The following is a 27,743-nucleotide window of genomic DNA, read 5'->3' as shown; positions in this document are numbered from 1 at the left end:
GAGGTCAAGGTCAGCATGAGGAGAGAAGGTGAACTGAGTGAGGAGGTCAAGGTCAATATGCAGAAGATAGATATGGGCTGTGGGGCTCCATATGCTCTTGACAAAGGCACTTGTGAGGGAACCTTGATACAGATACGGATTCAATGTAGAGATGCTAAAATCATTAAATCCACTATGATACAGTGCAGGGATTGTACTGGAGCCTCTGAAATCTCTTTTCTGGGTAGAATCCTCACTCCTTCCCTCCACAACTGCATTAGTTAACCACGTGTCTCCATTTCTTTGGATATAAAAGAGGAATAACATAACCTACCTCCTACGGTTGTTGTAATAGTTACACGAGTTAATCTTATGAACCCTATAAAGTGCCCAGCCCATAATAAGGGCCCAATAAAGGTATGTACTTATCATCACTACACACTTTGTTGATGGAACGTTATCGTTTGCTCGACAGATGTGTCCTGTGGAAACCAAACTCTAAGCACTCACGAATCAGCAAACTATATGAAGTTCCTGGGCTTTGGCAGATAAACAAGGGAGGTCCTGGGGACAGAAGTGGCTTCAGGGAAGGTCAGGAAAATGGGGACAAATACAGAGAGAACATGAGGGGGCATGATATGCCCCAAGACTGGCCTGGCCCTTAGACTGGCAGGGTCTGGAGCCAGGGCACCCCGCCAGGGCTGCAGGCATGGGCAACGGTGGGGGGTGGGGGGGCTGGCCATCCAGGGGCCGGGAAGTACCCTAAGGGGAATATTCAACCTGCACACATGTGCCTGTCCTCCCAGCCCTGGGCCCTCCCTTCTAGCTCCACTCCCTCACTCCATATGAGAACACAGCCCAAAGTCTGAGCCAGAAAGGGGGAATGCAGGCAGGAGGGCCAGAGGAGGGATGAACACATTCTGCAGGCATGACAACACTTCCCACAGCAGGGCAGGGTATGAGCCAGCTGTGCTTCATGAACAAACCCCAGCTGCAACATGGTGGTGGCCTGAGTGTGCAGGGGAGCCCGGCACACAGAGCTGGGGGCAAACACTGAGGTATTCCTTACAGAGAACATGTAATCATGAAAGGATACAGCAAGGGAACGAATCTCAGACCTGGCTGAAGTTCCTGCCTTTGTGCCTGAGGAGGGGAGAGAACATGGTCAGAGCTGAGAACTTGGGCCAGGACGGGGATGAGCTGAGGATACCAGGTGAGGGTCCAGGGGGCCTTAGGAAACAAGGCCCAAGGTCAATCTGTCGGAAGCCTTTCTATTTTAGGTTCTCAAGGAGCAAGTCAATTAACAAATGACTAAAAGAAAACCCTTACCAAAAGTTTCTGAGAAAAGACTGAGGCTAAACCCTTACCTTAGCATATACAAAAATTAATTCAAAATGGATCAAAGACCTAAACATGAGAGATAAAACTCTTAGGAGAAAATATAGAGGGAAAAAGCTTCAGGATGTTGGATTTGTCAATGGTTTCTTAGGTGTGACAACAAAAGCAAGGCAACAAAAGGAAAAATAGATAAATTGGATGACATCAAAATTTTAAACTTCTGTGTTCCTAGGGAAAAAAAGCTCTTTGACATTATTGGTCTTGGCAACAATTTTTTGGATATGACACCAAAAGTGCAAGCAACCAAAGCAAAAATAAATGATTGGAATTACATCAAACTGAAAGGCATCTGCACAGCAAAAACAACCAGCAAAATGAAAAGGAGACTTACGGAGTGGGAGAAAACATTTGCAAACTGTCACTCTTACTACAGGTTTATATCCAAAATATATATGAAATTCATACAACTCAAAGGCAAAAAAAGCCAATCGAATTAAAAAATGGTCACAGGACTAGATTAGGTCTTTTTCCAAAGCAGACATACAAACGGCCAACAGACACATGAGAAGATGCTCAACATCACTCATCATCATCAGGGAAATGCAGATCAAAACCACGATGAGATGTCACCTCACACCTGTCAGAATGGCTAAACTCAAGAGGACAAGAAACAGCAAGTGTTGACGACGTGGAGAAAGAGAACCTTGAGTGCTGTTGGTGGGAATGCAAACGGGTGCAGCCATTATGGAAAACAGCATGGAGGTTCCTCAAAAAATTAAAAATAGAGCTACCACATGATCTAGCAATTCCACTTCTAGAATATAGCCGAAGGAAATGAAATCACTATCTTGAAGTGGTATCTGCACCCCATGCTCACTGCAGCATTACTCACAATAGCCAAGACATGGAAACAGCCTAAGTGACCATCGAGAGACGGATGGATAAAAGAAAACTTGCTGTATATAACACAATGTTCAGCCATTAAAAAGGGGGGTGGGGACAGAAATCGTGCCTTTTATGCCAATACAGATGGATCTTGAGGACGTTATGCTAAGTAAAATCAGTCAGAGAAGGACAAGTACTGTATGTTCTCACTTCTATGTGGAATCCAAAATGACAAACTTACAGAAACAAGAGTAGAATGGTGGTTGCCAGGACTGGGGGTGGGGGAGGTGTCGGGCACCAACTTCCAGCCGTATGATGAATAAGTTCTGGGATCTAATGTACAGAATGGGAACTATAATTAACAGTGCTATGTTATACACTTGGAAGTGGCTGGGGCACCTGGCTGGCTCAGTTCATGGAGCGTGCGGCTCTTGATCTTGGGCTTGTGAGTTCAGGCCCCACTTTGGGTACAGAGTTTACTTTAAAAAAAAAAAAAAGAAAGGTGTAAAGAGAGTAGATCTTAAATGTTAAAAAAAAAAAAAAAGTAAGGGGCGCCTGGGTGGCTCAGTCGTTGGGCATCTGCCTCTGGCTCAGGTCATGATCCCGGGGTCCTGGGATCAAGCCCCGCATCGGGTTCCCTGCTCTGTAGGAAGCCTGCTTCTCCCTCTCCCACTCCCCCTGCTTGTGTTCCCTCTCTCGCTGTGTCTCTTTCTGTCAAATAAATAAATAAAATCTTTATAAAAAAAAAAAAGACCTACCCCCCTGCCAAAAAAAACCCATCTGGGGATAAAAATTACAACACCTGAGATGAAATATATATGGATGGGATTAACATCAGATTAGACAAAGAAGAAAAGACTAGGAAACCTGAAGACAGAGGAAGAGAAGCTGCAAGATACGGTAGAAAAGAGAATTTTTTTAATCAACAGAGCATTAATAAGCTGTGGGACAACTTCAAAGGGCATATATGTGTGGTTTGGAGTCCCTGAATTTTGGGGTGGGGGAGGGCAGAAAAAAAGGGCCAAGATTGTTGAAGAAAAGAAGGGCCAAAATTTTCCGAAGTTTTACAAAAACTTTAAGTCATAAATGTAAGAAGCACAATGGACCCCAAGCACAAGAAACATGAAGAAAACCACATCAGGGCACATCATAATCACACTTCTCAAAACTAGTAATAAAAAGAAAATGAGGAGCGCCTGGGTGGCTCAGTCATTAAGCGTCTGCCTTCAGCTCAGGTCGTGATCCCAGGGTCCTGGGATCGACCCCGCATCAGGCTCCCTGCTCAGCCGGGGAGCCTGCTTCTCCTTCTCCCACTTCCCCTGCTCGTGTTACCTCTCTCGCTGTGTCTCTCTCTGTCAAATAAATAAATAAAATCTTAAAAAAAGAAAATGAGAAAGGCGGCAAGAAAAAAAGAGAGATTATGTGCAGAGGAACAAAGAGCAGTGACGTCAGGCTGCTCACCAAGGGCAGCCCAGGCAGCATGGGAGCAGTATCTCAAACGGACCGGAAGAAAACCCGTCAGCTTAGAATTTACACCTCGTGAAAGTATCTTCCAACATGAAGGTGGGTGATAAAGACTTTTTTTACATTTCAAAGCTTAAAAAATCCATCACCAGAGACTCGTGCTGCCAGAAATGTTAAAGGAAGTCCTTCAGGAACCAGATGGAAATACGGATCTAACATCTTTGGCTAAGATATGGTAACTAAGTGGGAAAATGTATACGATTTTTTTCTTATAATTTAAATCTCTTTAATAAGTGACTGTCAGACCAAAATAAGAACAAAACAGTAGGCGTTCAGCATATGCAAAGCTGCATGTGCCAAACGATCGATCAATCGCTGAGACAGGAGGGGCGAGCGGACCCACCCCTGGCACACACAGGTGGCCGGACGTCCCCTGAGGGCGGACGAGGGGAAAGACGACCACTGTAAACCCCACAGCAAATGCCCATGAATGGATACAGAAAAAGAAAAATTAAAATTAGCAAAGAAATTAGAAAGTATTTTGAACCGAATGAAACAAAAAAGCAACATACAAGCCAAATGCACCACTGTGGGAAGACTTGCAGCCTACCCCGCGACGTCTGCGCTAGAAGCAAGCGTGCCGGGCGTGAGGGGAAGAACAAGTTAAACGCACAGTAAAGGGACACTGGGACGGCTCAGGCAGGGGAGCGTCCGACTCTTGGTTTCGGCTCGGGTCGTGATCCCAGGGTCCTGCGATCAAGCCCCGCGTCAGGCTCTGCACTCAGCAGGGACTCTGCATGAGATTCTCTCTCCCTCTGTCCCTCCCACTCACGCTCTTTCTAAAAAAAAAATCAATCAATCTTTAAACCCCAAGTAAATAGATAAAAGGAAGTAAGAAGGATAACAGAAACCAATATACAGAAAACAGAAAAAAAGAGAAAATCAATGAAACCAAAGCTAGATCAACCATCTCTAGCCAGAATGATTAGGAAAAAAGAGAAGCTGTAAATGACTCAAGATGAAATAGATAAAACAAATAAGCATATATCCATCAAGAAGGTGAATGTGAATTAAAAACTTCCCACAAAGATAACTCCAGGAACAGACAGCTTCACTGGGGAACACTAACAAATATTCGAGGAAGAAATAACAATTCCCCCCAAACTCATCTAGTACATTGAAAAATATGGAGTAATTCCCAACTCATTCCATGAAGCCAGCATTACTCTGACACCAAAACCAAATAAAGGCATTACAAGCAAACTACAGACCTACAGCACGCATGAACACAGATGTAAAAACTCCGAACACGCTGCAGCAAATAAAATCCCACAACATATAAACGGGTGAGTACATCATAGCCAAGCAGAGTTTATCCCAGGAGCGCAACGCTGTGTTAACGTCCATAAATCGATCAATGTAATGCACTCTATCATATTAAACTAAAAAAGAAAAACATATGGTCATCTCAACAGATGAAGAAAAAGCATTGACAAAATTCAACATGCAGTCCTGATTAACAGCTGAAGAATAAAAGGCAACTTCCCCAACCTGAGGAAAAAAGATAACAAAAAACCCTGCGGCTAACACCATGCTCATGGTGATGCACTCAATGCTCTTCCCTGGGCTCAGGGACACGGCAAGTGTGCTCGCCGCCTTCGGCTCAACACCACACCAGACGTTCATCATGGCAACTAAGCAAGAGAAAAGAATGAAAGACATCCTGTCTGGGAAGGAAGAAGGAGAGCTATCTCTGTCTGCAGGTGACACGGATCACGATCGTATTTATAAAATACTGAAGGAATCCACTAAAACCCATTAGTTCAGCAAGGTTGCAGACTGTAAGATCAATATACAAAAATCAGTTGCATTTTTACATACTAGCGATGACCAATCAGAAAGTGAAATCAAAAGGCAATACCATGTAGGATACCATCACAGAGTAGGAAACACTTAGGGATAAATCTGACAACGTGCAAGACCAGCACACAGGGAAACTGAGGAAGACACACATGGTGCTCATGTGCCTGAAGTCTCGACGGTTTGTGTAGGAGTTCCCAGACCACCCCCGGGTCTGATGATTTTTCTAGAAGGACTTAATTCCTCCAGCAACAAATTACTGACAACATGTGACATGTTCTCAACCAAGGAAGCTCATTAGAGACTCAAAGCCCAGAGTTTTTATTGGGACCAGGTCACGCAGACACTCTGCCTGGCACATATCAAAATTCCAAACTTCCAGAAAGGAAGCAGGTGTCCAGCACCTACCACGTCATACCCACAGTCTAGGTACAGAGAGCCACTTTCCCCATTACAGGAAGGAGGCAAGTCTCCTAAAAATCCCAGATGCCAGCCCGGGGCCAACTTTGCAAGTGGGGCTTTCTGAGCACCACAGTTACAAGCCTGCTGTGTGAACACTTTCTGAGTAATTACGAAGATGTCGATTTTCCCCAAATCAATCTAAGATTCAAGATGATCCCAATCAAAATCCTAGCATGTTTTTTTGTAGAAACTGACAGGCTGATTCTAAAATTCATATAGAAATGCACAGAATCTAGAACAAAGTAGGAAGACTGACACAACCTGATTCCAAGACTTATTACCAAGCTACAGTCACCATGACAGTGTGGGGCTAGCCCAGGGATGGAGAAATCAAGGCAAGAGAACAGAGTCCGTCCCCCACCCCTGCCAGACGCTGATCTTTGATAAGCACACAAAGGCAATTTAGTGGAGAAAAGACAACCTTTGGACAACCCTATGCAAAAACAAAGTTGTATCCATACCTCACATCATCAACAAAAAGCAACTCAAAATGGATCACAGATCTAAACATAAAACATAAAAACTACAGTTATACGAAGATTTCTGATATGACATCAAAAGCATAACACATAAAAGAACAAATCGATAAAGTGGACTTCATAAAAATTAAAAACTCTGCTTGTCAAAAGATAATTTTAAGGGAATAAAAAGACAAACCACAAACAGGGAGAAAATATTGCCAATCACACACCTGATATACAACCTATATCCAAAATGTTAAAAAACAAACCCTCAAAACTCAGTAAGAAAAATGTTCAAACTGCCAGATTTAGACACTGCACCAATGAAGATACACAGGGGACAGATGGGCACAGGAGAAGGTGCTCAACATCATCACTAGTGAGATGAACACCACATACCTCAAATGACTACAAACAAAGAAATGTCAGACACGGTGTGGAGGAGGGTGCGGAACCAGGAACCCGCACGCGGCCGGGGGATGCGCTGTGGAACGGCACTCGGAGAGACAGCGGACGCTGAGGAAGTCGAACACACTTACCATCGGATCCAGGCAGTCCACTCCTACGTATACACTCGGGAAAAGAAAGCATACGTTCTTATGAAGACCTGCACACAAATGTTCAGAGCAGCTTTATCTGTACCCGAATGTCCATCCACCAGCAAACAAGCAAAAACCGTGGTACAGCTGTGTGATGCAATACCACCCCACACCAACACGGAACGGACCACTGATTCATGCTACAACTCGGACACGTCAAAACGATTCTGCTGCGTGGAAGAAGCAGACGAAACAGAGGACACACTGTACGATTCCGTTTGCGCCGAAGTCTAGTAAATGCAAATGGACGTGCAGATGGAAAGCGGATTAGTGGGTGCCTGCTGGGGGAGGCAGGTTGGGGTGGCAGAGGGAACCCGTGGAGGGGACAGGCATGTTCGGGGTCTCAGGTTGCACGGGGGGAGGTTTCACGGTGCACACATCAAAACTTATCTAAACCTAAGCACACTTGAACACGTGCTCGCGGCGTGATGATTCTGTCTCAATAACGTTGTGCGGCCCGAAGGGACCAGGGAGTGACGGAGCCACACAGTGGGGAGAAGGGCCCCCCAGTGCTCGGGAGCCACCTCGGGCACCATCCACACCACCAGACTGCAGGTTCCCGAGCTGTGTCTGGGGTCGACTACACAGGATGGCAGTTGTACCTGAAGCTTCCCCAAAAGCAGACAAGAGCCCCCTCCCAGCTGAGAACCAGGTTCCGGGGCCTGACCCCCTCGGGTGGCTGGAGGGACATGCCTCCCCCTGCAGCGGAGCCCGTGGGCGCTCTGTCTGGGTTGGCCATCACCCCCACACACCCCACACGCACCCCATCACGTGAGCTTCCCCACTCTCCTGGTCCGGCCTCGGGAGCTGCCGAGCTCCAGGTCTGCCCCAGAGCCCTGTTCCCACCATGAGGGCACGTTTGCTGCTCTCTCACCACCCCAGGCTCTCAGGAGCCCACACTCCCCAGACCACAGGACAGACACCCATTCCTGTGGGACACAACCCTCGTCAGACCCCCTCGGCTCACACATTCCTTGTCCTCCCGCATACTGGGGACCCCATCTTTCCTGTGGGGAGATGCTACTTCCATTTCCTGAGTCTCTGAAGTTATTGGGGGGAGCTCCATGGCCGAACTCACGTCCCCTTTGATAAGGCGGGAGGTCCTCCAAGCGACACAGACCTCTGCGGGGTCCGGGGCGGGGCACAACACTGTGAAAAGCGTGTCCACAGACCACGCCAACAGGGACACCTGAGCAGAAGCCACATGTGGCCCCTGGCCCCGAGGACACCACCACCTGTGACACCATGCCCACCACCAAACTCCCTGTGCCTGCCTAGCACCCTTCTTCCTATTCTTTCCCGACAAGAAATTCTGGAGGGGAGGCCTCCACTCGTAACTGCCCACGTCCTTTCCCGGTGTAGGAAGTGACTGTCCCACATGGAGAAGCAGAGAAGCGTTCGCTCCCGGGGTCCACAGGGGCACATGGACAGAGGGACCCTACGGGACAATCCTCACCAGTGACAAGTCTCTGCAAACAGCACCTGGGCTGTACATCAGCGCAGAACACCAAATACTACGGATTCATCCTGGATTCTCCCAAGAATGGATGTTTTTAACCAGGAAAACATCAACACATTAGTGACCTAGCAGTCTCCTGTTGGTAAATTAAGGCTGGATTTCCATAAAGTCCCAATTCTAAACAGAACTGCAGCTCTGAAGGTTTTCACAGAGTTCAGCCCATCCTCAGCTCCTCTGAGTCCAACTTTCCCAGATTTATACCCCCCCCCAACAGGATTGCTTTACTTTGCCCGGGGGAGGTCACCACCTAAAGGGAAGAAAGGATCTAACTTCCGTCCATGACAGAAGCAACCCAAGGACAGTATTTTACCCAAGAATATATGACAAATATTCTTTTGAATGTCATTGAAAAAACAAACAGATCAAGCCTGGAAGAATCCTAAAAATTGCACAAAGGGAAGCGGTGATGAGGAGAGCAGGGTGATGAGGACTGCACCCCGCAAACCTGTGCAGTCTGCCTCAAAACCCAGCATTCCCTGCACAGTGCGCACACTCCAACCTGACCTCCCCACCACCTGCAGGACAAGCCTGCCCAGCCCAAGGCCAGGACTAGCTTCTCATCACAGCCTCGTGCCCTGCAAACCCACAAACTGCACAGTGGTAAGGAGCTGCCCCACGTGGGCCACGATCGTGGGCACAGGACACAGCCCCGCAGTGCCAAGCCAAAAGTCAGGCTGCCACAGCGTCAGCCCCTCCTGGGCTGAAGCTCAGCAAAGTGCAAAGAAGTGGGCATGCACCAGCGTGCCAAGCTCTGGAGCTCACAGGCCCCTGGGCCCAGCTCCCCAATGAGGGACCTGAGGTCAGACCCTCCAGGTCCCCTCCTCCACTGCCTCTGCCTTCTGCACTCCAGAAGTCAAGCAACCCCCCCACCCCTGGGGACATGTCCTCAGCACCTCCTCAATGTGATGGCCAGAATCAGGGGACCCCAGAGAGTGGCCCGTTAGGGGTCCCACGGACTTGGTTGGTCTCCACCACCTGACTCCTCCCCACACCAAGCCAGTCCTGAGGCAGTTATCCTGAGGCCACTGCAGGGAAAAAGACACACGTCCAGGTCCCTCTCCTAACACACAGTGCCAAGAGAAACTAAACACTAACTTTTAATAATCCACAAAATAAGCATCATTTAGAATCCCTGGGACAGTTGAAGAAGCAATATTCCTTTTGAATATATATGATTTACAATAAAATGACAACCCGATTAAAAAATAGGCAAGGAACCTGAACAGACACTTTTCCAAAGACACACAAATGACCAAGAAGCACATGAAAAGATGCTCAACATTACCAGTCATTAGGGAAATGCAAATCACAACCACACTGAGATCCCACTTCGCAGCTACTATTATGGTGAGCAAAAAGACAATAAAAAGTTGGGTGAGGATGTGGAGAAATTGGAAACTGGATGTGCAGCTGGTAGGGATGCAGAATGGTGCACTTTGGAAAACAGTCTGGAGTGCCTCAATGTTTACGTGGAGTTACTATACGACCAGCGATCCCACTCCCACATATGTCCCTAAAGAACTGAAAACATATGTCGTATAAATACTTGTACACGAATATTCACAGCTATATTATTCATGAAGGTAGAAACATTCCAAATGTCCATCGATGGATAAAGGGATAAGCAAAACGTGGTATATCCGTATCATGGAGGATCATGTGGCCTTGGAAAGGAATAAGGCACTGACGGCCACCACAGCACAGATAAATCTGGAAAACACTATGCTGAGTGGAAGAAGCCACATACTGATTACTCCCTTATGGAAATGTCCAGAATAAGCAAAGCCAGAGACAGAACATAGATAAGTCGTTTCCCAGGGTTGGGGTAATGGAGAAACTGGGAGGTATAGGGTTTCTTTTTGGGGAGATGGAAATGTTCTGTAATTAAACATTTTTTAATGTAAATAATCTCTACACCTAACATGGGGCTTGAACTCATGACCCCAAGAGTCTCATGCTCTTCTGACTAAGCCAGCAAGGCGCCCCAAGAAATAATTGGATAGTGTTCTGTAATTGGATAGTGGTGATGATTATACAACATTGTGAATATACTAAAAACCACTGAACTATATAAGGTGATTAAAATGGTGAATTTGATGCAAATTTTATCTCAAAAAGATATCAAGGATAAATTTTATGGTATGTGAATTTCATCTCAAAAAACAAATTTAATATGTAATACAACAAAATAGTTTCAATGTATATGATGTTTTACAGAGAGAGATACAGACATAAATACCCACTTTAATAAGTCTACTTTCTAATGATGAAGTTAAAAATGCTTCTCTTAAACTTCAAGTATAAGGTGCTGTCATTTCTTTCCTGGGCAATTTAAAATAAATCCAGCAACCCATCCACCCATCATCTGTTCTGATACGCTGCATTAAATTAAGCAGTAGGGAGGGGCGCCTGGGTGGCTCAGTTGGTTAAGCCGCTGCCTTCAGCTCAGGCCATGATTCCAGGGTCCTGGGATCGAGCCCCGCCTCGGGCTCCTTGCTCTGCAGGGAGCCTGCTTCTCCCTCTGCCTGCCGCTCCCCATGCTTGTGATCTCTCTCTCTCTGTCAAATAAATATATAAAATCTTTTAAAAAAAAGTATTAAATAAAGCAATAGGGAAAGAAAAGTGGGAATTATATATGGAAAAATGCCAGCTGAGGATAATACTGGATAAATACAGAAGGCATGAAATGAGATTTGCAGTTTAGTCAGAAAAAGGCCACAGAAGACGCTTAATAAAAAGTACAGATTTCTGATCGGCGTCAGATAGAAACAAACTTCTTCTATGCTTCTGAGAGATTCCTATGTCAGAAGATTTTTCATTAAATATTTTTAAAATACACTAGGAGACCAGAGAGTCTGGCTTCCCTCCCAGAAACACTGGCGCTATACCCAGGCACGGGGAGGGGACCCCCACTCCTCAGGAGCGCCTGGGTGACACCTGCCCCCCCAGGCAGTGCCCCGGAGAGGTGCAGCTGGGTGTGTAAGGAGGTGACGCTCCAGGAACAGAAGGGTGAGGACACAGGAGGGACGCCCGAGATTAGCTACAGTGTCAACCGAACTTGCATCTCCTCAGGATTTTCACAACCCGCCCACCAAACTCAGACGTGGTGTGTTTTCCAGACAAGACTTGAAAATGAGGGCGCCTGGGTGGCTCAGTCGTTAAGCGTCTGCCTTCGGCTCAGGCCATGATCCCAGAGTCCTGGGATCAAGTCCTGCATCAGGCTCCCTGCTCAGCAGGAAGCCTGCTTCTCCCTGTGTCTCTGTCAAATAAATAAAATCTTTTTTTAAAAAAAAAAAGACTTGAAAACGAGGCATTTAGTTCTGAACAGATGTTTCCAGCACTGGGGGGAATGACCAGACCCCTCCCGGCCACTTTCAGCTCTTCCTGCTCTTTAATCGCCTCTTAGAGGAGAACGGGCCGCTAGGAGCAATCCCTTCAGCTTCCTCATCATTTACATCCCGAAATCCCTACTTGTCAGAAGGCACTGGCTTCCCTGGATTTGAAAACTCCTTCCGTTGCCACCAGCCCCCCAAGACCTCATACTCAGTCCACTGCCTCTTGGATTAAGAAGCGATTTTACCATCTGGGGAATGTGCACAGGGAATCTGCACCAGGAGACTGTCCCCCAGTGGGCAAGAAAGACCCAATTTCTGATCAGATGGCACTTTTATGCTCCAAAGGGTCTATAAGAGATTTGGTCCTTCTAAGAGGATGCTGAGCAGCCGCATGTGAAAAGAGCAGGGACTTTGAGGGAGTTTATGAGTCAGGAGCAGCAAGAACATCATAATGCTGGCTTCAGACGTGAACACACAGCCGCACCCCCAATCGGGCACTCAGCCTGGGAGACGGGAGAACAGAGCCCGAAGGGGCCATGAGGACACTAGGGCACCCCACCTGCAAAACAGGTCTGTACGCTGAGTGGTAAACCTTCTCCTTAACTGTCTAGCCTCACCCCCACCCCACATCCCCCATAAACTACATGATTCAGCCACTCCAGACCACCTCCCCATCCTCACCCAGGGTGAGCCCCCACCACCACCTGTCTCCCCACTCCTCTCTTCCCTTCCCCCGACCCCAGCCCTCTCTCTGCCCCCCAATCCCTTCTCTGTCCCCTGGTCCCGTCCCTCTCTGTCCCCCAGCCACCCCATCCCCAGCAAGCCCTGTCCCCCAGACCCCCTCTGTCTCCCAGCCCCCTCTCTGTCCCCCAACCCCATTTCTCTGAGGCAGGAGGTCTGGTTAGAGAAGGGTTCTCGGGGACTGACTCTAACCACCATCCATCAAGCATGGCGAAGGCACAGAGCTATTTTCTGAGGGCTCTGGAATCAGGGCCAGTTCTGTCCAACTGAAGGAACAGACCCCTCCAAAGCTCAGATGGTCACGTGGACGATGGAAGCACACTGGTAACCAGAACTGGCCCAGAGTCACTGCAGGAACCTGCCCTGTGAGGTGGCCGCTCCCACCGCTGAGGATCTAAAAGGTAGAAGGAAACCCCTAGGCTCCTTTTTCCTTCTGCTGACTCTTGAACCCATGAGGTTTTCCAAACAGCAAACTCTAGTCCTTTCTACTGTCTTCCTAACCCCTTCCCCACAGGGAAGTCCTGTTCACCTGTGCCCTCTCCTCACCATAGACTCCGCAGACCCACAGACATGGCCATGCCCCCAGGGGACAGCCAGGGTCCCCCCGAGCCAGCCCCACGTGAACAGGTGGTCTGGGAAGAAGCTCCTGCTGCTGGGGTCATGGCCAGTCCCTGACAGGCGTTGACCCCATGCTCCTCCATGCCCCATCAGATGGGGTACCCCCTTTCTCAAGGGAGAGAGGGGGCCCCACACACACCATGGTGTCATCTGGGGATCATCACTGACCACCTTCGTTCTAAAGGACAAACAGGCCCCGCAGCAGGGCTGACTATGCCTGATGCCCCTTGGGGTGCCGAGACCCAGGACGGCCTCATGCCCACGAGGGCTCTCAATCATCCCACTGGTCGGCCAGGGGCTGGGGCCGCGTCTGGTGACCTGCAGCCCCCTTGCCCCACCTCTCTCGGCTGGAGCCCCTCACCTCTCTCCCTGTGTCCAGGAGGCTCATCTGTAGATGCCTCCCTCTTCAGAGAGCTCTTTATGTCAGCACCCAACCCATCAACCCAAATACTGGGGGTACTGAGACAGAGCCATGGGCTGGACGCGAGGCACAAGATCTGAACCCAGACCATCGTGCAGTGCTGCCTCCACAGGTCCAAGGATGAGACACTGCGGCTTGGAGTCCGGTGGACAGCGCCACCACCCCAGCTGTGGGAGCCTCCCTGAGCCTCAGGCTGACAGTGCCCATGCCGCCCCCACAGGCCCCGTGAAGGTCAACCGTGGGAACAGACCAAGCGCAGCCGACCCAGGCCTCATGGTGAACTGTGGGTTCGCGCCCACACACCTGCCTCTCCGAGCAGACGCGCACACGGCACCCAGCTACCAGGCAACAGACTGGCCCACCATCTGGGGGGCCCCTGGGCGCTGGGCGGGTGCAGCGCAGGCGGATGTCCCTTACCACAGGGTCCAGAGGGTCCCAGACAAGGATGAGGAGGGCGGTCCGTGCCTGAGCCTCTGCAAGGAAGACGGCCACTGTCCAGGCTGTAAGTCTTCCTGCCTGGGGCCTTCTGGCCCGCCACGTGGGCATTACAGTCCCTCACACTGGACAGGACCCCAAGAACCTCGAATCCCAACTCTTCACTGGCAGATAAGAAAGAGGAGCCGCCCTGATGCTTTTCTTAACGAGGGAACGCCAGCACTCTCACGCAGATACCCCAAATATACCTGCAGGGAATCTTCAAGCTGCGCCCCTGGCTTGGCGCTTCCCGGTCTCCACTCCCCAAGAGGGGACCGGATCACACGTGAGGAGCAGGCACCCCCAGTGCGCCCCCAGTCACTACCCTCAAAGAGCATGCCCACCTAAAATGGTGCATTTTGTTGCAGATAAACTGTATGTCCATACAACTGTTTTTTAAAAACAGTCCCAGGGTGCCTGGGGGCGCGCAGTCGGTCAGCTCAGGTCATGATCTCAGGGTGGTGGGATCGAGCCCCCTGTATGGGGCTCCACACTCAGCAGGGAGTCTGCTGGAGATTCTCTCTCCCCCTGCCCTTGCACCCGCGCGTTCTCTCAAATAAATAAATCTTTAAAAAAAAAAAACAGCCCCCATCAATCTCCATGTATTAACTTCTTCATACTCTCAGATCATGAAGTCACATTTCAAAGAGAAAAGGTGTTTGTTGGCAACTGCCATGGAGAGTTCCAGACCAATCTGGGGGAGACGGCAGGACCCCCCGAGCCCCACCCCCCGGGCAGGGGGAGACGGCAGGACTCCCCCAGCTCCGCCCCAGGGCAGGAGGAGACAGCAGGACCCCCCCAGCCCAGCCCCCCTGGGGCGGAGGGAGTCGGCAGGACCCCCGCCCAAGCCCCACCCCCGGGGCAGGGGGAGATGGCAGGACCCCCCAGCTCCGCCCCCCCGGCGCAGGGGGAGACGGCAGGACCCCCCCAGCCCAGCCCCCCCGAGGCGGGGGGAGACGGTGGCCTCCGAAGGGCTGAGGGACTCGAAGGCCCTGTTGTTGTCACAGGGTTCTACTGACTTGGTTTCACTTGGCATCTCTTTGTGGGGAGCTGAGGAAGGCCAGGTGCCCCCCGGGGGGCCTGCAAACCTCTCCACACACCCCTCGGGCATCGTGGGGCTGCAGAGGGCCTGGTTGGGCAGAGAGCGAGGCCAAGTCCAGCCCCAGCTCTGCCCCAGCCGCTGCGGGGGGAATGGCAGCCCCCCAGCTCGGCAGCCTGACCCCTAGATCAGCGGCGGCAGGTGGCCGCTAAAAAGGACCAGTCCACGTTCCACTCCAGGAGCAAGAGCAACGGAGACCCTGGCCCTCCCCGAGGGGGAGACCCTGAACCTCACAGGTCACTTGCTGGCGCATCCTTATCAGGGCTACACTGCAGACCCCATTAAGGATGCAACAGTTACATAACCTGGGGCTGTTTCTGCTCCTGCAAGTTACACCCAACTCCCAGCCCTCGAAGCCCGCGAGCACCCCCGTGTGGCCCATTCCCGCCAGTTCAGGCCAAGTCCTTCCTGCTGGAAAGAAGCTGCCAGAGAATGCGGCCCATGGTCCAGGCTGGCGCCCTGCAGGCGGAGGGCGGAGGGCCGGCTGTGTTCCCTACCCCTGTGGTCACAATGACAACCAGAAGCTGCTGGAGAAAGCAGGGTGAACCCCGTGGCTCACCACACAGCCACGGGCTCTCCCCGTGCCAAGAAGCACAGAGAGTGCTGGGGACCACGGCTGTCCCGGCCCCTCAGAAGCTGTCGGTGCTGGACCGCAGCTCCTGGCCTCTGCCAGCCCTGCCCCCAGGTCCCCAGAAGCCGGGGGGGAAGCTGTGAACTGAGGGCTGCCCTCCAGAAGATGGAGGGGCTCAGGGTCCACGACGCACACAGTGCCACGTGATGTGGGCACAGCCAGGGCCGAGCTGTCAGATGAGCTGGGGCTGTCTCAGGATTAGGCCTGCTAGCTCTGTCCTGCGGGACGGGAGCCCCAGACTCCACGTGGCAGGCAGCCCCTGCTGAGGCCCGGCCACTCCCCAGGTTCCAAGAGGGCTTCCCACAGCACCACGGCGACATCATGCCTCACGTGGTGGCCATGTGGTGGCCATGGCCAGAGCATCAGCAACAGGACCAAACAGCTGTGAGCAGAGAGGGAGGCCCCACCCCTGCACCGGAAGCCGGGCACCCCGCTGGCTTCCGTCACACTGCGGCCCCTCACGCTGCCTGTCCCAATGGGCGCCCCCACCGCCTGGGCCGACAGCTCCTCATCCCGCACGCAGGCTTGGGCTCCTGCTGCGCAGCTTCTGCCCCAGGTGTGGGGGCCAGGTAGGGGCAGCAAGCCTAACATCTGGTGGTCAGCCCCAGGCCCCACGGCTGACAGGTTGGCTGGGAGGCTCAGATGCTCCCACAGGCTGGGGTCCTCATGGGAGAAGACGGGGGGAGAGGGGGACACAGCCTGGCCTGTGGTGAGTCTACCCATCGGAGGGCCCAGCCTGCCTCTTACTGCTGAGTGGCTTCCTGCCCAACGACCCAGCCTCTCTGTGCCTGTCTCCGTACCTATAAAATGGGGGGAATCTCAGTATGCTCCACATGGGCCAGCATGCAAATTAACTAATTTCACGTAAAAGACTTAAAACAGTGTGTAGCATGTACTGAGCGCTCAGTGTCAGCTATGTCAACCAAACAAAATCCATGTGGCTAGGGGAGCACGTCCATTTGTTCCCTGCCCACCCCGTAGCTGGACTCCACATGTTAGCTCCATCAGTGTCAGTCTCGCCATGCTGCTTCCTAAGAAGCCCACCAGCCCCTGAGCCCAGCAGTGGACCTGCACCATCTGAGAACCAGACCCAACGGGGCTCGGGGACCAGCCAGGCTCCTCCCCTCTACTCAGGTCCCAGCTCACGCCCAGCCGGGGGGTTCCATCTGCAAAAGCACCCCCTTCCCCAGGGGCAGGGTCCAGGCTGCTGGGGCAGATGCTGCACCAGATGCACCTGGACCATCCCGAGGTGGCAGGACCCAAGAATCACGGCAGGACGCAGGGACCCACCAGCAGGCCAACCAGATGCGGGGTTTAGTCACTGAAAGAGGCAGGAAGCCATGCATCCCTGCCGTTATCATCAAACACAGGAATGCAATGAAAGTCTGAGGAGGAACAGGATCTTCACATCCTTTCAAAGCATCCCCCAGAAATAGGTACAAACCACAGGCAGAGGCGTGGGGGCTGGTGCAACACCCAGGAATATGGTGCTACGTGGCGCCTGGCAGAGGCACCGGAAGCACAGGGGACCATGAGACGAGCCGCCCCAGGGCCCCCAGGGCCCCCAGGGCCCCCAGGACGAAGGTCTGGAACCGACCCCTGCGAGCACAGGACAAGGAATGGCTCCCGACAGGAGCAGCCTGGGACGGCTGACCGCACGGGCGATCTGAAGGGACTCCGTCCTGCACCTCCGTGCAAACAGGTGAGAGGTGCCAGGCTGGTCTGATCGGGACACCGCAGTGTGGCTGTGGAGGCTCAAATTCCGCTTTCCAGAGGCAACACTGGAGGACTTGGGTGTCACCAAGCAGCAAGTCAGCAATTTATTCTCAAATAGCTCAAGAAAAAACTTTGTGGTCTTTCAAAAAAATTTTAAATGTTTAAAGATCAACTCTCCATGAAAACAAAACAACCCTCACTCCTTCCTTCAAAACCCTGGCTCAAACTAAAACCCGGCTCTTGTCAACACGGCTGCTCTGGCCACTCCATCCCACCCGTCCCCACACACAAACCCCAGACACGTCTGCTCATTTATGTGACTCTGCTAAGTGCCCGCTCAATCTGGGGACACGGTCCCGATCTCCGACCCCGTGTCCCAGGGCTCACACTCCAACGAGGCAGACAGGGATGCCAGGCCCCATGGGGGAGCATGTGGTGCCTCGGGGGCCACCAGAGAAAGCCCAGGGCAGGGGCCTGCAGGGCTCCTGGTGTGAGGGAGGGGCTGGTCGGGAGGCAGCCAGCCCTCAAAGGTGGGGTATGGCCCCTCTGCCCAGCCCTCCATGGCCACTCCAGCTTTAACTCTGCCCTGACAGGGACACAGCGGGTTAGCAAAGACAGCAATGTGATCTGGCTGAGGGACTGTAAACGCCCTTCTCAGCCTTCAGAGCCAGGGTTCACCATACTGACCCCTTTCCCTGTCCACCCACACCACCACCCTTGCCAGGCAGGCCAGCAGACCAGCAGGCCACTGCTATGATGGGAGAGACCCAGGGATCCAAAGGCCCCACTGCACCCCGGGGAGCTGAGTATGACTAACCAGTGAGCAGGAACACCAGCCCTTGTTAAAAAATGCTGTCACTGAGGGAGCCCACCATGCCCCCAAGGCTCACCCCCCACCAGAGGTGAGCCCATCCTGGGCTCTGTGATGGGTTGGCCTTTGGCACCCTAAATTGCAGGAGCCTTTTCCTTTTATTCTATTGGATTTCTGGGCCTTTTTTTGCTGATAACTTCTGCTCAGTGGGGCACCCTACACTGGACATCGGGAGGGCACAGTCTGAGGCCCCTGCACTGCCCATCCACAAGCAGGCTGCTCAGTCGGGCCCACAGAACTGCAGACAGGTGCCTGAGCAATGCTGACTCAGGACACAAGCACCCTGGCTGGACTCAGAAGAAAGAGCACCAGAAAGCCTCAGACCCAGATGCACTGGGAAACAGTTCTTCCCCAAATCAAAGCAGCACCTGCAGTTCAAGTTTTAAGGCTACTTCTGAAAACTGAATGGAGGACATGACCTATTCAGGTGAACGTCCTATCACCCCCTGAACACTAAACCAGCCATGAACAGGCACAGCCCCAAGTCCACCCTTCAGGCAGCTATAAATAAAACCAGAAAAGCTACTTGCTCTCCCAGCCTGAAACTTCCTCTGGCCACCAGGGATCCCATCAGTTAAAACTGAATGGGACGGTCCTTCTCCCAGCAAAACAACACAACTGCTGTGTCTTCTAAAAACCAACCATGTAACATCTCTGTAAAGTGTCCTAAGGCTATGCAGCAATGGAGAAACATCTACCGAAGAAAGTGTTTGAGACACGGCCTGCTGTCCCCACAACTCCTGGCACTACTCCAGGTGGGCCGGCCAAGAAACCCCCACCACACAGTTCCTGGCAGAGGGCCATGGTTTCTCCCCATAAGCAGCAGGCCCCCAGCACTTCTCACCCCCCAGCTCAGCTCCTAGTCTACTCCAGGCAAGAAGGGCAGAAATCAGGGCACTCTGCCCCCTCCCCCAGCCCCCACTCACAACAGAGGCTCCACCCGCAGGCGCAGCAAGCAGAGAATACTGTCCTACCTCAATCTGCTCAGAGGACAGAAGTCCCGCACTGGGAGGGGCCAACGGAGAAGACCTGGGACTACAATGCCCTCAGTGCACGCACTTACAGCGGGGCGGGGGGCATCACCCCACAAAAGCCAATGCTGCCCCAGGCACCAGCTCCGGAGCAGGGGTTCAGAGGTTCTGTCCTAGAAGTGGGGCACACTCTCCCTAAAAGGAGTAACTCTGCTTACAACAGGACATGAGCAGGTTCAAGCTTAAGGCACTGACAAAAACAGCGGGGGGCTTGGTGGTGGAGCAATTAAGAGGAAGCCGGCCATTCCAACAGAGCACCAAGTGCAACAGCAGACGTGCTCAAAGTTTATCAGACAAAAACAGCCAGGGAGAGCCCTCCTGGGGACCCAGCAACTGTCAAGACTGCCCTCAAGATCCCCCTGCCTGGTTTTGCTGGATCGGACCTTTTTAAAAGCAGTGCATGCCCCAGGGTGTGATCAAAACCAACAGAGCCATCTACTAGCCATTTGTGTAGGCTAAGGGGAGTGTGACTCCAACGGAGGCAGACCACCCAGAAGCTTAACAGGGGGACCAGGGAGAGTCAGAAAGCTAGATCCACAGCCTTGTCTGGGGGAGAAGAGGTTCAGAGACTGCACTGGTCAAGCCAACTCACTCAACACATAAGCAAACAAGCCACCCCCCCCCCCAAACAAGGGTGGGGGATCCAGGACCCAGAGTTGCCACAATATTTTACAATATGCAGTTTTCAACAAAATATTTGAGAAATGCAAAGAAGTGGAAAAGTGGCCCATACACAGAAGAAAAGTAAAAGGAAACAAAATTGTTTTTGAAGAGGCACAGCCATTAGACCTAGCAGAAATGACCCAAAAGTTACTATAAATATGCTCAAAGAACTAAAGGAAATCATAAAGAAGTAAAGGAGGGCATAATGACAATGTCTCATCATACAGAAAATCAGTAGAAAGATAAAAATTGTAAAAAAGAACCAAATGAAAATTCAGAAATTGAAAAGTACAAGAACTAAAATAAAAATTTCACTACAGAGGCTCAACACTAGATTTGAGCTGGCAGAAGGATCAGTGAAGGGTGCCTGGGTGGCTCAGTCGGTGAAGCGTCTGCCTTCAGCTCAGGTCATGATCCCGGAGTCCTGGGATCGAGTCCCACATCAGGGTCCCTGCTCAGCGGGAAGCCTGCTTCTCCCTCTCCCTCTGCCTGCCACTCCCCCTGCTTGTGCTCTCTCTCACAAAAATAAATAAAATCTTTAAAAAAAAAAGAAAGAACAGTGAACTTGAAGATAGATCAATAAAGATTATGCAATCTAAAGAACAATGAGAAAATAGAATTAAGAAAAATGAACAGACCCTCAGAGAAATGTGAAATATTAAGCATACCAACATATACAAAATGGGTGTACTGAAGGTGAGGAGAGAAAGAAGGGAGCAAGAAAAATATTCAAAGAAGCAATTACTGAAAACATCCCAAATTTTATGAAAATATTCATCTACACACCCAAGAAGCTCAACAAACTCCAAGTAGGATAAATACAAAGACATCCACATCCTTACATGTAGTAGTCTAAATGTTGAAAAAGGTAAAATCCTGAAATCAACAAGAAAAAAGTGAAACACTGAAAAGAAAAAAACTGTCAACGAAGATCCTTACATCTAGCAAAACTTTTTTTTCACAACAAAAGTAAAATAAAGACATTCCCAGATAAATAAGAACTGAGAGAATTTGTTGTTAGCAGGCCCATCTTACAGGAAATACTAAAAATAAGTTCTTCATGTTGAAAGCAAGTGACATCAGATAGTAATGCTGATCTACATGAAAAAAAAGAAAGAGTGTAAGTAAGGGTAATTATGTAGGTAATTATAAAAGACAGTAAAAATGCATATTTCTTCTGCTTTACTCTCTTAACTGATTAAAAATTAATTAGTATAAATTAAGTTAGTAAAAATAGATACTGGCAAGAAGCATATTATAAGCCTTAAAGCAACCACTAAGAAAATAAAATCCATATATAGTTTAAAAGATCACTAAAAGGGGGCGCCTGGGTGGCTCAGTCGGTTGGGCATCTGCCTTCAGCTCAGGTCATGATCTCAGGGTCCCCGGATCAAGCCCCAAGTCAGGCTCCCTGCTCAGCAGGGAGTCTGCTTCTCCCTCTCCCTCTGCCCCTTGCCCCACTCATGTATGATGTATGCTTCCTCTCTCTCTCAAATAAACAAATAAAATCTTAAAAAAAAAAAAAAAGTAAAAGAATGGGAAAAAATACATCATACAACAACCACAGGAGGTCTACAGTAGCCAAACTAGTATCAGAAAAAAAGAGACTCTAAAAACAAAACAAAACAAAATTACTAGAAATAGGGGGACAATTTATAACAGTAAAGGGCCAATCCATCAGTCAGATAAAACTATAAACATATAAACACAGATGCACCTAACAACAGTCCCCCAAAACAGGAGGCAAAACCTGACAGAAGTGGAAAAAAAACAATAATTCAAAAACAGTGGGAGATTGCAATATATGCTCTTAGTCATGGGTATAATCACCACAAAGAGCACTAAGGAAAGATTTGAACTCTATGAGACTAAGATTCTCTCCACTTCCAACCAGCAACAGTGCCGTGCACATGGGACATTTCCAGGACGGACCTTCCGGGAAGCCACGGAACAAGCCTCAATTTAAAATGACTGGAAGGTCAAAATACTGGGCGCCTGGGTGGCTCAGTCGTTAAGCGTCTGCCTTCGGCTCGGGTCATGATCCCAGGGTCCTGGGATCGAGCCCCGCATCGGGCTCCCTGCTCCGCGGGAGGCCTGCTTCTCCCTCTCCCACTCCCCCTGCTTGTGTTCCTGCTCTCGCTATGTCTCTCTCTGTCAAATAAATAAATAAAATCTTAAAAAATAAATAAATAAATAAATAAAAATAAAATGACTGGAAGTATATTCTCCAACTACAATGGATTAAGTTAGAAGTCAGTAACAGACAGAAATTTGGGGATTTCACATGTGCAAATGAAACAACATACATAAATAAAAAAATGGGTCAAAGAAGTAATCTCAAAGGAAGTTAGAAAATATTTAAGACCAATGAAAATGAAAACACAACATGCCAAAACTTCCAGGATTCACTGAAAGCATTTATTAGAAGAAATTTATGGCTATAAATGCCATGTTAAAAAAGAAAAAATACCTCAAATCAACAATCTAACCTTCCACCCTTAGGAAACTAGAAAAAGCAAACTAAACCGAAAGTAAGCAGAAGGAAAGAAATAAATACTAGAATTAAATAAACATAGTAGAAAATAGAAAAATAACAGAGAAAATCAACAAAACCAAAAGTTGGTTCTTTGGGGAAAAAAATCAGTAACATTGACAAACCTTTAGCTAGAATGACCAAGAGAAAAAGGAGAGAAAAAGAAGGGGACTCACTACTCAAGTCAAGGATGAAAGAGGAACCACCTGCACAGAAACAAAAATAAGACAAAAATGTGTATCAGCAAATTAGATTAAGTGGACAAATTCCAAGAAACTATGAAAAGTAACTCAGGGAAGAAATAGAAAATCTGAACAGACTTATAAGAAGAGAATGACCTGGTAATTTTAAAACTTTCCACAAAGAAAAGTCCAGGCCCAGAAAGCTTCACTGGATAATTCTACCAAACATTTGAAGAATCAATAAACTTGTGACAAGAAGTAAACAAGCCCTAGAGATCTAGTGCACAGTACAGTGAATACAGACAACACTGTACCATAACCATCTCACTTGCTGAGACTAAAATGTAATTATTCTAACCACAACAAAGAAATGATAGCTATGTAATATGATAGAGGTGCTAATTATCACTACAATGGCAATCATATTACAATATATAAATGTATTAAAAAAACAAAAACAAATAAAAACAATATATAAATGTATCAAAGTGACATGTTGTACACCTTAAATTTCCACAATGTTGTATGTCAAATATATTTCAATTAAAAAAAAAAGCCTCCTAGAAAGAAACATAGGCAGTAAGCTCTGTGACACTGGTCTGGATCTAACTCCAAAAGCAAAGGAAACAAAAGCAAAAATAAACAAGTGGGACCACATCAAACTAAAAAGCTTCTGCACAGCAAAGAACACCATCAAAGCACAATCAAAGCACACGAGTGACTATTATCAAAAAGACAACAGATAGCAAGTGTTGGTGAAGATGTGGAGGAAAAGGACCCCTCGTGCACTGTTGGTGGGAATGCACACTGGTGCAGCCACTCTGGAAAACAGTGTGGAGGTTCCTTAAAACATTAAAAGTAGAATTACCAGCAACTCCACTACTAGGTATTTATCCGAAGAAAACAAAAACACTAATTCAAAAAGATATATGCACCCCTATATTTATAGCAGCATTATTTACAATAACCAAGATCTGGAAGCAGCCCAAGTGTCCATCCATTGATGAATGGATAAAGAACATGTGGTATATATATACACAATGGAATATTATTCAGCATAAAAAAGAAAAAAGTCCTGCCATTTTCGACATGAATGGAACCTGAGGGTATTAAACTAAGTGAAATAAGACAGAAAAACACAAATACTGTATGATTGCATTTATATATGGAATTTAAAGAAACAAAACAAGCCCATAGATACAGAGAACAGATAGGTGGTTACCAGAGGTGGGGGATTCAGGCTGCGTAAAATGGGTGATGGTGGTCAAAGGTACAAGCTTTCAGTTCCAAAATAAGTAAGTCACAGGGAGGTAAGGTACAGCATGGTGACTGCAGTTGACAAGACTGTGTTGCACATTTGAAAGTTGCTTAGCAAGAGTAGATCTTAAAAGTCGTCATCATAAAAAAAACTTTTTTGCAACCATGTAAAATGACTGATGTTAACAATGTTAACTAGACTTACTATATATTTGAAGCTGATGTTATATGTCAATTACACCTCAAAAAATTTTTTTAATTAATAAGGAATTGATACCCATCCTTCACAAACTTAAAACAAAATAGAAGAGGAGGGAACACTTCCCATTCCCAGCCTGACTCAGAAGACCAGTACTATCCTGATGCTAAAACCAAAGTCATCACAAGAATTAAAAAAAAAACAGCAGACCAATACCTCTTGTGAATATGGACATAAAAATCCTTAACATAATACTAGCAAACAGAATCCAGCAACTTATAAAAAGGATTACACATCACAATCAGATGGGATTTATCCCAAGAACTCAATGTTGGTGCAACATACAAAAATCAATGTAGAATAAAGGACAAAACCACATGATCATCTCAAGAGACACAGAAAAGCATTAGACAAACTTCAACATCATTTCATGATAAAAAGAAATACGCAACAAACTCAGAATAGAAAGGTTCTTGCTTCATCTAATATGAGGCATCTATGTAAACTCCACAGCTAACATCATGCTTGATGGTGACAGAATGCCTTTTCATTAAGACCAGAACAAGACAAGCACTATCTATGCTCACCGTTCTAGCCATTTCTTTTTTTTTTTTTTAAAGATTTTATTTATTTATTTGACAGAGAGAGAGACAGCGAGAGCAGGAACACAAGCAGGGGGAGCGGGAGAGGAAGAAGCAGGCTCCCCGCCGAGCAGGGAGCCCGATGTGGGACTCGATCCCAGTACCCTGGGATCATGACCTGAGCCGAAGGCAGACACTTAACGACTAGGCGCCCACCGTTCTAGCCATTTCTAATTCTAGGGTAAATAGACAAGAAAAAGAAAAAGCATCCAGACTGGAAAGGAAAAAGTAAAACTAACTCTATTTGCAGATGACATAATCTCCTACAGAGAAATCCTAAAGACTACACTAAAAAGCTATTAGAACTAATGAATGAGATCAGCAAAGTTGCAGGATACAAGATCAACATGTGAAAATCAATTTTATTTCTACAAGACAGCAATGAACAATCCAAAATGAAATTACGAAAACAATTCCATTTACCATAGCATCAAGAAGAATAGAGCACTTTGTAATAAATTTAACAAAAGCACTCCAAAACTTGTACTCTGATCATGTTTCCACCTGTCTCCCACCATCCCGCCCTCCCTCCCTCCCCCTCTCTCTCTCTCTCCCTCTCTCTCTCTCACACACACACACACAAACGGGCAGGTTTCTAGGAACTAGTTCATGCTTAAAAATAGCAGGCTATGGATTGGTTAGTTGGCTGGCGACACGGCCGTGCTTAGTAAAATGAGTCACACACACGGAGAAGCATGACAGTGAGGCTGAGCGGGGACAGAGACGCACAGAATGAATGAAGCGAAGGGTCCAGCGGGCAGCCTTGAGCGGTGTGGTACGTACCCAGATACGACCGCCTGGGGGGGACCTTGATTTCTTCATCCTTATTATCTGCAGCTACATTTAAAGAAAGAGAGAAACAGGAAGGAGGAAGAAACAGAAACAGACGGGTTTTAACACTCGTAAGCAGCAGTGGCTCCCAGCCCTCTTTGCATGCCTTTTAAAAACAGAAGCACAAGATCTTGGTTTCTGTGTATTAGGACATTTGTTTTCTGAACTATTTTCCCCCAAACCTACCCTCTTCCAGTAGAACTGCTGGGGCATGAGGAGGAAATCCTGGGTGAACAATGAAACGTCACTGCATTTTCACTTAATTTCTAAGGTCAGAGGTGGCATAAAGCCCATCGCACGTCCACTATGCTGAGAGAAAGAGAAAGCAGATGCTACTTCTATTTTCCCCTAAAAACTCATCCACATGCGAGCTTTGCTTGCAATAGAGTTGTCCCAGGGTCAAACTTGTCAGAAGGCCACCGCATAGAGCTGTTTTCAGAGCACGCTCAATGAAATGCCCGCTGGCAACGTGGAAAGCGTTCAACGTGTGACCCTGACAAGCAAGGGGCCCACAGACAACGCCACGTTCTGTCCCGCCAGGGAGCACATGTCCCTGGCCCATGCAGCAGCCCCTGACAGAGCCCAAGATGACTCCCTCCCCGGGGCACCTTGCTCCTTCAGCAGCCCAGCCCCACCCAAGACCCCCCTACTCTGTGCTGTCCAGGATGGCAGCCCACGGCCCGTGAAGATACAGCCAGCATGCCCCCAGGCCGGAGCCCAGGATGGAGTGTGGAAGACGGATGGAAGAGTCACTGGACTCAGTTCCATGTCATCTGCCCCAGGTAATGAGGCTCCACCTATAAAAGGACAGATTGCAAGGAAACAGCTCAACAAAAACACCAGATTGGCTCCATGCTTGGGGACAGCAGATGCCCACAGACCCTGCTTACGAGGAGTGGCTGCCCGGCCCACGTGAGGGCTCCCTGAGCCAGCAGCACCAGCGAGCGAGCAGCAAGGCCTCATCTCCTCACCCAGCCCCTCCCCAGCTCCCCCTCCTGAACCCACTGGGCTTGAATACCCAGGCTCAGCCGGATTTCCGCAGCTTTTTGCTTCTATTTCTTGCTTGGGACCAATTTCACCACTCACTGACACGTCTGCTAAAGATCAGGTCCCAAAGTGGAAGGGGGAGGGGATGAAGAGGATGCAGGACAGACTGCTCGCAGGACAGACTGCTCAGTGTGGCTCCAGGAGCAGGTCAGACGTCCCATACACCGTCTCCCCTCTCGTCTCAGGCCTGATCATGCCCAGCAGACGAACAGAGCTTGGAAGCACGCCAGGTAGCAGGGCGAGGCCAGGGTGAGGCCCCAGAGTGAGAGAACGTGGCCCATGGGGCTCTCCGGGCAGCACAGTGGGGGAAGGAAAAGCAGCAGCCGGTAGGGAGGCGTGGGTCAGGGTGAGGAGACCCAAGTCCCTGTCGGACCCTTTCCCAAGGACAGTGTCAAGCCACCTAAGGTTTCCTGCTGGAAAGCAGAGAAACTTCTCTGCGCAGGACAGACTGGGGGTGAGAAGCTGAGAGCCCAGTTAGGAACACACGTCCATGCTGAACACGTGGTCCAGGCTAGGCACTGAGGTTTAGAACCAGCCTCAGCCACATGTCCACATTCACGTCCGAGCCTCACCGCTCCCCACTGGACATGGCTCCGTGTTCTCGCCCCTTGATTCCCAGGGACTGTGACCACTCCGGTCTGCAGAGGTGATGCTGCATGATCCCCAAGACCAGATCATAAGAAAGACACAGCTCCCACCTGGTTCTCTCTCAGATGCACCCCTTGAAACCTGGATGCCATAAGGAAGCTTAGGCCATGTGAGGAGGCCACGTGAGGCTGTCCCAGCAGACTCCCCAGACACGTGAGCAAGTGAGAGGAAAGGAGGGAGAGTGAAAGAGACCCAAGGCACCAAGTTTTGGGGTTACTTGTCGAGCAGCCACAGAGAC

The 27,743-nt window shown here is 49.2% G+C and overlaps 1 protein-coding gene across 3 annotated transcripts in view; it reads right to left on the bottom strand.

Annotated features, from left to right (window-relative positions):
• SLC66A2 (solute carrier family 66 member 2) overlaps positions 1–27,743 on the bottom strand; it is a 54,121-nt gene that overhangs the window by 11,482 nt on the left and 14,896 nt on the right. For 2 of the 3 annotated variants that reach the window (XM_034996044.1, XM_034996046.1), the window contains exon 4: positions 25,763–25,816. The exons of the other annotated variant lie outside the window; for it this stretch is intronic. In XM_034996044.1, coding sequence (XP_034851935.1) covers positions 25,763–25,816 — 54 coding nt within the window. The remainder of the gene's footprint in view (positions 1–25,762; positions 25,817–27,743) is intronic. 3 annotated transcript variants of the gene reach the window in all.

The sequence above is a fragment of the Mirounga leonina genome, unplaced genomic scaffold (assembly GCF_011800145.1).
Source record: "Mirounga leonina isolate KUSES-001 unplaced genomic scaffold, KU_Mleo_1.0 Mir_93, whole genome shotgun sequence".
NCBI lineage: Eukaryota > Metazoa > Chordata > Mammalia > Carnivora > Phocidae > Mirounga > Mirounga leonina.
Note: the sequence above shows the minus strand (reverse complement) of the source record. Positions and strands in the feature narration are given on the sequence as shown.